Source organism: Phalacrocorax aristotelis, chromosome W, assembly GCF_949628215.1.
Source record: "Phalacrocorax aristotelis chromosome W, bGulAri2.1, whole genome shotgun sequence".
NCBI classification, from domain to species: domain Eukaryota; kingdom Metazoa; phylum Chordata; class Aves; order Suliformes; family Phalacrocoracidae; genus Phalacrocorax; species Phalacrocorax aristotelis.
The window spans coordinates 28,590,756-28,600,641 of NC_134310.1; the positions used below are offsets into that span (position 1 = coordinate 28,590,756).

The 9,886-nt window shown below is 49.6% G+C and overlaps 1 protein-coding gene across 1 annotated transcript in view; it reads right to left on the reverse strand.

Moving 5' to 3' along the window:
• ELL (elongation factor for RNA polymerase II) overlaps nucleotides 1–9,388 on the reverse strand; it is a 53,464-nt gene extending 44,076 nt beyond the window's left edge. The window contains exon 1 of the mRNA XM_075077932.1: nucleotides 9,194–9,388. Coding sequence (XP_074934033.1) covers nucleotides 9,194–9,328 — 135 coding nt within the window. The 5' untranslated portion in view covers nucleotides 9,329–9,388. The remainder of the gene's footprint in view (nucleotides 1–9,193) is intronic.
• Nucleotides 9,389–9,886: the final 498 nt, after the last annotated feature.

Sequence of the window (9,886 nt, forward strand, 5' to 3'; positions counted from 1 at the left end):
AAGTTGTTCTTAATTCTGTGAGAAGCAGCAGAGGTCACGATTCAGGGTTCACCAGCTCTGATGGCTGAATACCCCTGGACGCATGAACAGGTGTCATAAGTATTTTCAAAAACGTATTTTAATGACATAAGAACTATCATTTCAGAGCAAAGTCCTGCTCAGCCCAGCCTGCCATCAGCAGCACCCACGTAGACACTGCTGAAGGAAATGGAGAAACCCCATGACAGAAGGCTGCTCCACTCTGACCAGCACCAACTTCTTCCCAGCTCCAGTCATTTTATAGCAGTTTCATTCTGAATCACCAGTTTACGCCTTCGTTTTGGGACAGCGTGCTAAAGCCCTACAAGTCAGGGAGTTAATGAGTTGCTGCGACCTAATCAGGCCTGCCACACCACACCTCCAGCAAATGTCAGACGCACAGGGAACAACTTCAAAGGACCAGCAGACCTTACGCTCTCCCTGTGAGCAAGGGCTGCTCCCTTCTCCAGCCTCCCAGTGGAAAGGTGAGCCCAGCAAGAGCTGACTGACTTGCCTTATATGGCTTCCAAGGCACAATTTCCGCTTGCCCAAGCTCAGGCAGGGTGGAAAAATTTGCTTCCTTGCTACTCCGCCCATCCCAGGCTCTGAATAACATCCACTGAATCCTGGATCTGAAAGGAATGGAAGAATTTACACTGATGTTTGCATGGAGCTCAGCTCCCTGGAAGAGGTAAAGCCGCAGCTTTGGCAACAAGCTGGATCACCTCAAACACCAGGGGAGAAATGGGAGCCGAAGAGCCGATATACAGAGATGCATAGAGAAGTTGTAACCACAGGTTTTATTCTTTGCTATTCTTGCTATTCAGATGCACTTAAGCCTTTTAAGTTTCATGGCAGCAAGCTTTACAAGTTAATTATGAGTTGGGAACATTATTTCCTTTCACCAATTTATCCATAATACCCTTTACTATATACCAGGAGTTTTGTTTTCAGAATCAATCGAGCACAGCCTCGGCTCAGGTCTACGTGCTATTTCTGCACGTGTCAGTACTTCCTCTGGCAGTTACTGTTAACGTTACTGAAGCCTGTCCTACCTTCTGGTCGCAGGAAGGTTAATGTAATCTAGGTCTGTGTCATTATCAACTTCTCTGAACATCACAGAGAAACTCTCAGACTTACTGAACTCAGAGCAATGCTCCTGCTCACTGAATGTGAATACAGTCATGTCCATAGCCCTGAATATCTGCGAGTGCAAGAAAGCTGCTGCCTAAAAATGAAGCCCAGGAGATGCAGTCAATTAAAAGGCTGCTTCACCCTCAACAAGCGCTCTTTCTTTATTATCCAGATTTTTCATTTCTAAAAACGCGCATGTGTTCCCTTTTTCTAGCCTTGATTGCCTGTACCAAGAGCACACCTTTTCAGAGCAGATTTTTCGCATGGCAAGATTATCTCCAGCCATCAGTGCTTTGTCTTTGCTTTCGTCTGCTAGTCACCAAATGGTTCATCCACAGATTCTCTCAGAAGAGAGAGAAATGGTGGCAGAGGAGCTTAAAAAACTAATGTCTGGCAATTCCCTTGTTCCCTTCTTTTTTGGGGACTGGGAAAGACAGAAACACAGCCCATTTGACTTTCTCATAGAAACTGGGAGCCAAAAACAACTGAAATCAGCGCCGGAGCTGGAAAGGTACAACAAAACTCACACAAACATAAAGTCTAGACACTGAAATGTGGAAATATGATTCAAATAACCACAACTGGCACGTAATGTATTGATTGCAGCCCATCACAGAACAGGCCCTCGGTGGGTAACAATATAGGAGAAAGATTAAATTAGCGTCTTCCACTTTGGTTTTAGAAAATATGGATCCTTTGGGCACAGCGATGTGGACTGAGCTAGCATTTCTTCTGTCCTGCTGGGCTTTTTGCTAGGCTTTGAAATAACATGTCTGCTCTTGCTAAATAATGACAATTAGCTTAAACTATCCTTGCAGCACTGATCCTGTACGAACAAAACTGCCATGGGTGTCAGCTGGTTGCTCTTATCAAAGCTCAGCCTATCAGCTAAACTACGCAGGTCTCAAAATATTTGAGCCAAGTAGTCAAGAGGATGTTTGCACTGATGAAATCCAAATACTACAAAGGTTTAGGTGACTAGCTGTTTTTAGGAAGTTTCACGGTACTCGCTAAACCCCATCACACGCGGACACTGACCTAAAGCAGAAAGTCCGCGTCTACCATTAAACCCAACGGCGTGACCTGGAACGGGGGCCAAAGCAGGCAGCACAACTCAAGCTTTTTGCTCGCAGTGCTACCCACAGATCGTCCTTCAAGACGCTGGATCCAGCCGTCTCCCCGCGATGAGCTGCTCTCCTGCAGAGCAGTATGCCCCAGGACTAGGCCCAGAGCCTCCCTGGACGGTTGCAGGTTCTGCATATAAGAAGGAAGACTAACTGGTGGCAGTGGCTGGCCTGAAGAGACTCTGAAGGAACGTAAAACATCTTGGTTTTCCTCAGGCTAAAGTATGCTCTCCTGCACAACAAAAGCCAAGGAAAGTTCTGCCGCGCAAGGGGGAGAGCAGAGGGTTAACAGCAATCAGACTGTACCAGATCAGGAAGACTCAAGGTGGGTGGAGGTGGGCAGCTAAGTCAAGTCATGCTTACAAGCACTGACCTCTTTGAGTTAAAGAAATGCTGGTTTCTTTAAATTAAAAAAGGCACTAGTCCAATGTAAAGAAAGGAAGGACCAAGTGCATGGAGCAGTGTTTTTTTCTAGACTGCCTTTTCACTGGAGCAATGCAAAAAGGACTGGATTTTGGAAGTCTGCTTTCCCACTGCAGCAGTGACACACACCGCCACTCCGCAAACCAACTGCTGAGGGGTTCACCTTGCTCATTACATAAATGCTTTGGAAAAAAAAACCAACAAAACCCCCCCAAAAAACCCAGTCAAAAGGTAATAATAGGTTATCATGGTGTGCAAAAGTTGCCTCACGTACATGGGATGTTTCTAAGCAACACATGAGTGACTATAGAGAACTCTTATCAGCAAATCCAAGCTCTTTTCCTGAATAATGCATCTAGGTCACGCTAAGGCACGTTGCGTGTAGAAGCCTAGTTTTGGTGATGTCTCCTCTGTATCCACCCTGTATAAAATATTAGCATAGTTCAGGTTATCAGGCTTTTTTTTTTCCCCACCATTAGCATTAAGCTCACTCCAGATAATGGCTCCTCCAGAAACTGCATCAACCTTAATTATTCAGAGGTAACTTGAGCTCAACCTTCCTGACATTAGGATGCTGAGCTGATGACCACTTCCCCCCCAGCTTCTCATTCCCCCAAACCCAAATAAAGCCAGTATATCACACAACTGTGATCACAAATTCGGGTATCCAGTACAGGATCCCAGACATATGGTATCTCTTTCAAAGTCTACCTAAACCCATGCAGCCACTCCATCCATTCAAATGCATTCTCTCGTGCATTAGCAGCAAAACCACTAAGTCAGCCAAAATGTATTCTTCTCCCATGGATTAGCTGGCACAAATTAGTACTAGAGTGACGCATGCAGTCTGTCCCTTCCCATTTTTCAACATGCACAAACACCAGGGTTTTGGAGACGCTTCACAAGTTTATGCTTAGAAGTTAAAGACAGAACTGAGCTTAAATTGTTTGAGATGTGCCAATTGTTTAGCAGATAACAATTCGTTTACTAACGAGACCTCAAATGCTTTTTCAAACAAAACTTCCCCTCCCTCACCAGTAATAAAGGCTCTTCTGCTATCCCAACAGAGTCGGCACTACGCAAGTGAACTATTTCAACAGTCACCATCCCTCTGCCAAGCAGCACTACAACAAAAACTAACTCAACAGGACAGAGCACTTAAGACTGGTTCAGAAAAAAACCCCGATGTTGGAGGATCACTGGTTGACTCCACGGCTCTGTGAGTTGACTGGCTCTTGGCGAGCGCAGAAGCCACTCGAGGCAGGACCTGCTGCAGCACACGCTGGCCAGGTAAGTGGTTATTGGGAGACAGAGCGCTCAAGAGACTCGCCTGCATGCTGCGTTTGGTCAGATATGCTTCTGATAGAAGTAAAAAAATTATAATAGCTTTCCTTTCTCCCTTTGCTGCTGTTTAAGTGGAATAAGAAACCAACTATAGAATATGCTGAAAAGGAGCGAGGGTTTAGTCTTGCTGGGTAATGAATACAATTGCCAGGATCCAGCTGCTAGAGCCATTGATACAAGTGCCAAAACACTCCACTTACATATCTTAAAAAAATAACCTAGCCTCATAAAAATAACATAAGGGGTTAACTTTCATGCTTGCCTCCCCCAGTATTGCTAGAGAGCAAAGTTATTAATGCCCAAATTCAACTTCTCCCATTAATGGCGTCATATGATTTGCTGATAAAAAGCAGATCACGTTTGAAAAAAAGCCCTGTTGGTCACAAGGATTCTGTCACACACTTTCTATTTTCCCTTGGCACGTCACCAATTAGACCTACTTCTTCAGTCTGCTACCACCAGTATAAAAAAAAGCATAATGGGTTTATAATTTGCCACCGAATCCCATAGCAACTGTACGTCACTTTAGATGTAAATTACAGACAATTCTTTCCCATGCAATTTGAAAACTATAAAGATGAATCTATAATTTGAGCAGATCCAAATGGTATATGGTTGAGAGAAAAAGCTACCCTAAATAATTGAAAGGAAACTGCCACAGGCCAAAACATTCCTCATGCACAATGTTAAATGTCTCTTCGTCCCCCTCCTTCAAATGGGAGGTGCCACATTCAGGTCAGCATTAAGAACGTTTAGCCGGAGTGTAGCAGTTCAGTATGTTCCGCATATCCTGTCCCGTTTTTGCTGATTGTGAGGAGATGTACGTGTACAGTGAGCTTCCTTTCCAGCCAGCCTCCTCTGATTCATTTAGTCATGTCACCGACTCATGCTCCCGATGTCGTAATAGCTCCAATTTTGACGGACTACAGCATCAGTGAATTAATAGGACAGGAAAAAACAGGTTACAGGGAAGGAGGAATGATGCAAAAAGCTTTAAGATAATTCAATGAATTTTGATTCGAAAGCCGGATTGTTCTTCCCCTCCTGACACCTGCAAGCAGCTTTCAATTCCCAAGTCAGCATGAATACGCATTACCCTAAAGACCTTGTATAATGACAGCAGGAGCCTTCATTTTGTGTTTTGTGCTTTAAACACAGCAAGATGAAGGCATCTATAACAACCTGCTCTTAAAGCAAAGTCTGAAAAAGTTCTTTCAATAAGCGGTGACGACAAGGGGTCGGTTTAACCCTAACCTTTGAGAAATAACTTCTGTCACAGTCGGTTTAAGAAGAGCACAGAGGGCTCAGAGAAGATGACTTGAGAAGCCACATCAGATCACGGTTCCAAAATTCTGTTCAGCTTGTAGAGCACGGAGGCAGCATGCTTTGGTTATCTCAGCTCAGCCCCTAATAAATATTTGTGCACCTGCCAAAGTTCACCGGTGAATCAACCGGTGGCTTCAGTTCAAAATACCCCGTGTAGCAGGGGCAGAGGTACGACGTGAGCGGGAGGCACTGTTCAGCTGCTGCATCTCGTGCTGACCAGAGAGGGGATGCTACGATCCTCTTTACGTCCTCCTGAAGTCATGAGGCTACCATGCAAGCCAGGACTAGTGCTGGCAGCTGAGCTGAGCCTGGCCTCCATCACCTATGGTTAGGTCAACACACAAGCTATAAGAAAGAGAGAAAGGTGTGCAACTGCAGTCACATTGGTTGCTGTCAAAAGGCGATCTATCATTCAAGCTCTCCAGGACTGCTCCTCAAGCCACAGAGAGAGTTTTTAAATAAATACGTGAAAACTGGGAAGTTCCCAGGTCAGGGTTCCAGGAAGAGCCCTAACTCTGTTGACATGCCATCGGCCCCTGCACCACGACAGCATGAGATGTACCTACGCCCAAGAAACATTGGGGTCTGCCCTGTAGCATTTTAAGTCATGCATTGAGGCTTCTGCTTACCCAGAAAACCCCACGACGTCACTAAAAAAAATGGGTGAGAAAAGCAAAGGATGAATGCCCTGGACAGAGACGTATCTAGGTGTAGTAGGCAAGCACAGATGCAACATTCTGCCAGCAATAGTGAAAGACAGGGTCCAGGATAAAGAATGAAAGGGGAAAATAAGGCAGTGGCACAAGGAGTTCCCTTGTACCTTGACATGGGCAGCAAGAAACCTGGAGGCAGACTATAAGAGATGGAGAGAAGTCATGCCCTGCTTTTTTTGGGGGGGTTGGAGGGCCTAAAGAGGGCCAGCACACACACCCAAAGGGAACACAGAAAACTGCAAGCTAATATAGAATTAGGCTCCTTGGAGAACTGAGAGTTGTTTTAGGCTAACACACCAGACCGGCTCCATTTCATCAGTGGATAAATTGACTTGGGACACATTTTCCACCGCTCAGCCTTCAGCTGCGGAGCTCAGCAGTCAGCGCTCACGGTTTCACAACTGTGTGGAAGCACTTTCAGGGCCAGCAAGTTTCACAAGGAGCAGACGGGCGACATCTTAAAGCGTCCTCTATAAGCCAGTGTTATTTTTGAGACTCATTTCTTTCAGGTGAGCGTACCCCCCCCGTTACTGGAGAAAGAAATCCTTTTAAGGGCCTCAAAGAGCCGGCAGCCCTATGATCTGGACCTCTTCAGCAGCAACTCCACATTCTCGGTACATGATACAGCAACAGCTTGCAGAAACAGAGTTGGGCATCAACGTGCGGAAGCGCAGCCATTTAGTTCACCAGGACGCAGGCAATTTAGCAGAGACCCAAGCAGGAGAGACTTGAGATGACAAATATCGTTCCTCCACAGTCCTGCTGCCTGATGCACACATGGTACAGCTCCATACCAAGAACGCAACGGCTCTGGCACAAGGGACACTAAAAACAAATGGCAGCTCGCCCGGCTGGGTGATCATTTTTGGATTATGTAATCCAAATACATTATTATTAGACCAAGAACAAACTTAAGCAAGCAACTGAAGACACTACCCTGCCTGTTCTGGCAAAGAGACAGAGGCTTGTCGCAGAAATCGCACCAACGTGCGATCCCGGTGCACAGAACAGGTCAGACTGCACACATGTTGGACTTCAGGTAACACAAACAACAGTATTGGATTCCAGACCATTATACATATTACACAACGCTGTCGTCAGTTATACCACATTTAAAACCAAACCGAGCAGAAGAAGCCTTAGCGAATTTTTTCCATTTACCTACTGCAGACCAAAATTAAATCAGAGCCTAGACTGGACAAACACAAGCTCCGAAGGTGTGTTATAAAGTTGCTTCTTGGCATCACCATAGCCGAGCGTTTCAGAGGAAGCAGAGACATTCAACAAGCTGGAGAAACTGTTTATAGAACAAATGCAGAATGAGCATATGTGTTTAATAGCCCACTAATTGTTGCATTATTCACTGTACAAACAAGTGAGCTCTTCTGCCCTTATCCTTTCCTGCCCATTTAATCACCAGTAGCCTTTGACTATTTCTCTTTTGGGTGGTGGTAAGGGAAGCAAAGTTCATTAGTGGCCATTGGCCACCAAACAATCTAGAGACCAGACTTCGTTTAGAAAATAAACACCACTATTCATGTGTGACACGGACTCAGAATAGCTTCCCAAAATATTTAACACAGCTGCCTGTAGTCTTCCTACTCTCCCTCCCCCAAAAGAAAAGGCTTTCCTAAGATATAGGGAAGCAATTTTTTTTTTCTTTTCAGAAAGAAAAGCTAAGAACTCAGTCTGAGGCACTTATTGCTACTGACTTCTCATAATGCTGATAAACACTCATTAAAATATAAGTTGATAAACCCTAGTACAGTAATTACCTTCGTCCTCATACAGAGATTTCCCAATTCAGTGATGTGATGTAACCAACACCCTAAATTAAAAATAGTGTTGTGACAACATATGGTTTATCCTACAGAAGCTGGCAGGCAGGACGGTCCTAATGACAAACGGGTTAGGTTCCCAGCTTCCCCCAGCTCCCTGGCAAGGTGAGGAGGCAGATATGCTCTTCGCAGGATCAGAGACGGAAAGAAAAAAATAAAATTACAATAAAAAGCAGAGCTTTTAATCCCTCTCCGGTCCAGCCTAACGACAGATGCCAAGTATTGCCATTATTCTTTATTTACATGACTAATAAGCTCTCTGGATGCATTTCAAGGAAATATCTCGGAAAAGACAATCTGGAAAATTCAAAATACAGCCTCAGCCTGAACCTGCCTACCCCCAAGGAGCTGAGCACCGGGCTGGGGAACACGCACACACAGAAGGGGGTATCCCGGGGAGGGTGGCAGCGAGGAGGGGACACCCCCAAACCGGGGTGCCCGCCCTGTGTGCCCCCCCCCCTCCCCGGAATATGTCCCCGGGCCCTGGAAACCCACGTCACGTTCGCGGGGGGGGGGGGGGACGGGGACGACGACGAGGACATCGACGTCCCTCGCCTCCCCCCCGGCCCCCCCCCCCCCAGCCACTTACCGGGGGCTGACGGCGGCTTCCAGTCACCGCGACCGGGAGGGACACCGAGAGCCGCCCCCATCACCCACCGCGGGGGGAGGCCACACTGGGGTCCCCCCGAGGGTTACCGGGGGAGTACACCCACACCTCCCGGTCCCCCTCAGACACTTACCAGCGGATCACGACCCCTCGCCAGTCACCTACCGAGGGGGGCCCACAAGGCCCCTCAAACACCAACCGGGGGGTGGGAGTGGGGGGAGACCGGGGTACCACCGGAGCGTTACCGGGGCAGCACAGAGAGACCCCCTCCGGTCTCTCTACCCTCAGGTACCCGGCAGTGGGATCACCACCGCCCTCACAGTACCCCCGGTCACTTACACAGAATAGGGGGGCCAGAGCCCCCCATATCTCCTCAGTCTCTCACTGGGTAGGGCCTCACACCGACCGGCCCCCCCACCCTCCCCCCGCCCCGCCGTCTTTCCCCGGTCATCCGCCGGGGCCCGCCCCCCCCATCACACCCCAGGCAGCGGCAGGACCGAGCTCCCCCACCCCCCCATTCCGTGAGAAGGCTTCTCCCCCACCTTCCCCGCAACGACGCCGGTGTCAACCCCGCCGGTGCCGCCCGCGGGGCTCCGGCCAGGGCCTCGTGGCGGCCGCCCGCCCGCCGCGGGGCCGCGCCCGCCGCCCCACGCCCGTCACCCCTACCTTACAAGCCTGGTAGCTCTCGAATGCGCGCAGGGCGCTCTCCGTGAGCTTGACGTGGAAGACGGAGACGCGGGTGCCCCGACCGAGGCGGCCGCAGGACAGCCCGTACCCGCGCTCCGCCTGCAGCGCCGCCATCTTGGGACCGTCTCCCCCTCCGCGCCTGGGCCGCCGGGGCCTCCCACAGCTGCCACGCCCCCCCTTATGAATTATTCATGACGCCGTCGCTACGTCAGCCCCGCCCACCCGGGGAGCCTGTTGCTGGGGCGAGGAGGTGGGCAGCGCGCGCTCCCATTGGCCAGACCTCTCCGGCCGTCGAACTGGATTGGGAGATGGGAAGAGGAGGCGGGGATATGCAAATGACCACCGCGGGACATGGCGGGGAGGGTGGTTTGGTACAGCCCTCCAGCGCTGGGGGACCCCGGTGGAGCGGGGGCGGCGGGTGGGCATCCCCCGGCCCCGGGCAAACCCCCGCCCCGGGCACGGCCTGGGTGCCACCCCACTGGCAGGCCCCGGCCTCCCCCTGGGCACCCCCTCCCCGAGCAGGCCCCCTCGGCCCCAGGCTCCCCCCCCAGCAGGGCCTGGGGGCACCCCAGGGTGCAGCTGGGTGCTCGCCGTGCCTCTCCAGACCCCAGCGACCCCAGCCGTGGAGCATCCCCTGCTGCAGAGGCTGCTCCCTCCTGCCACAGCAAGGCT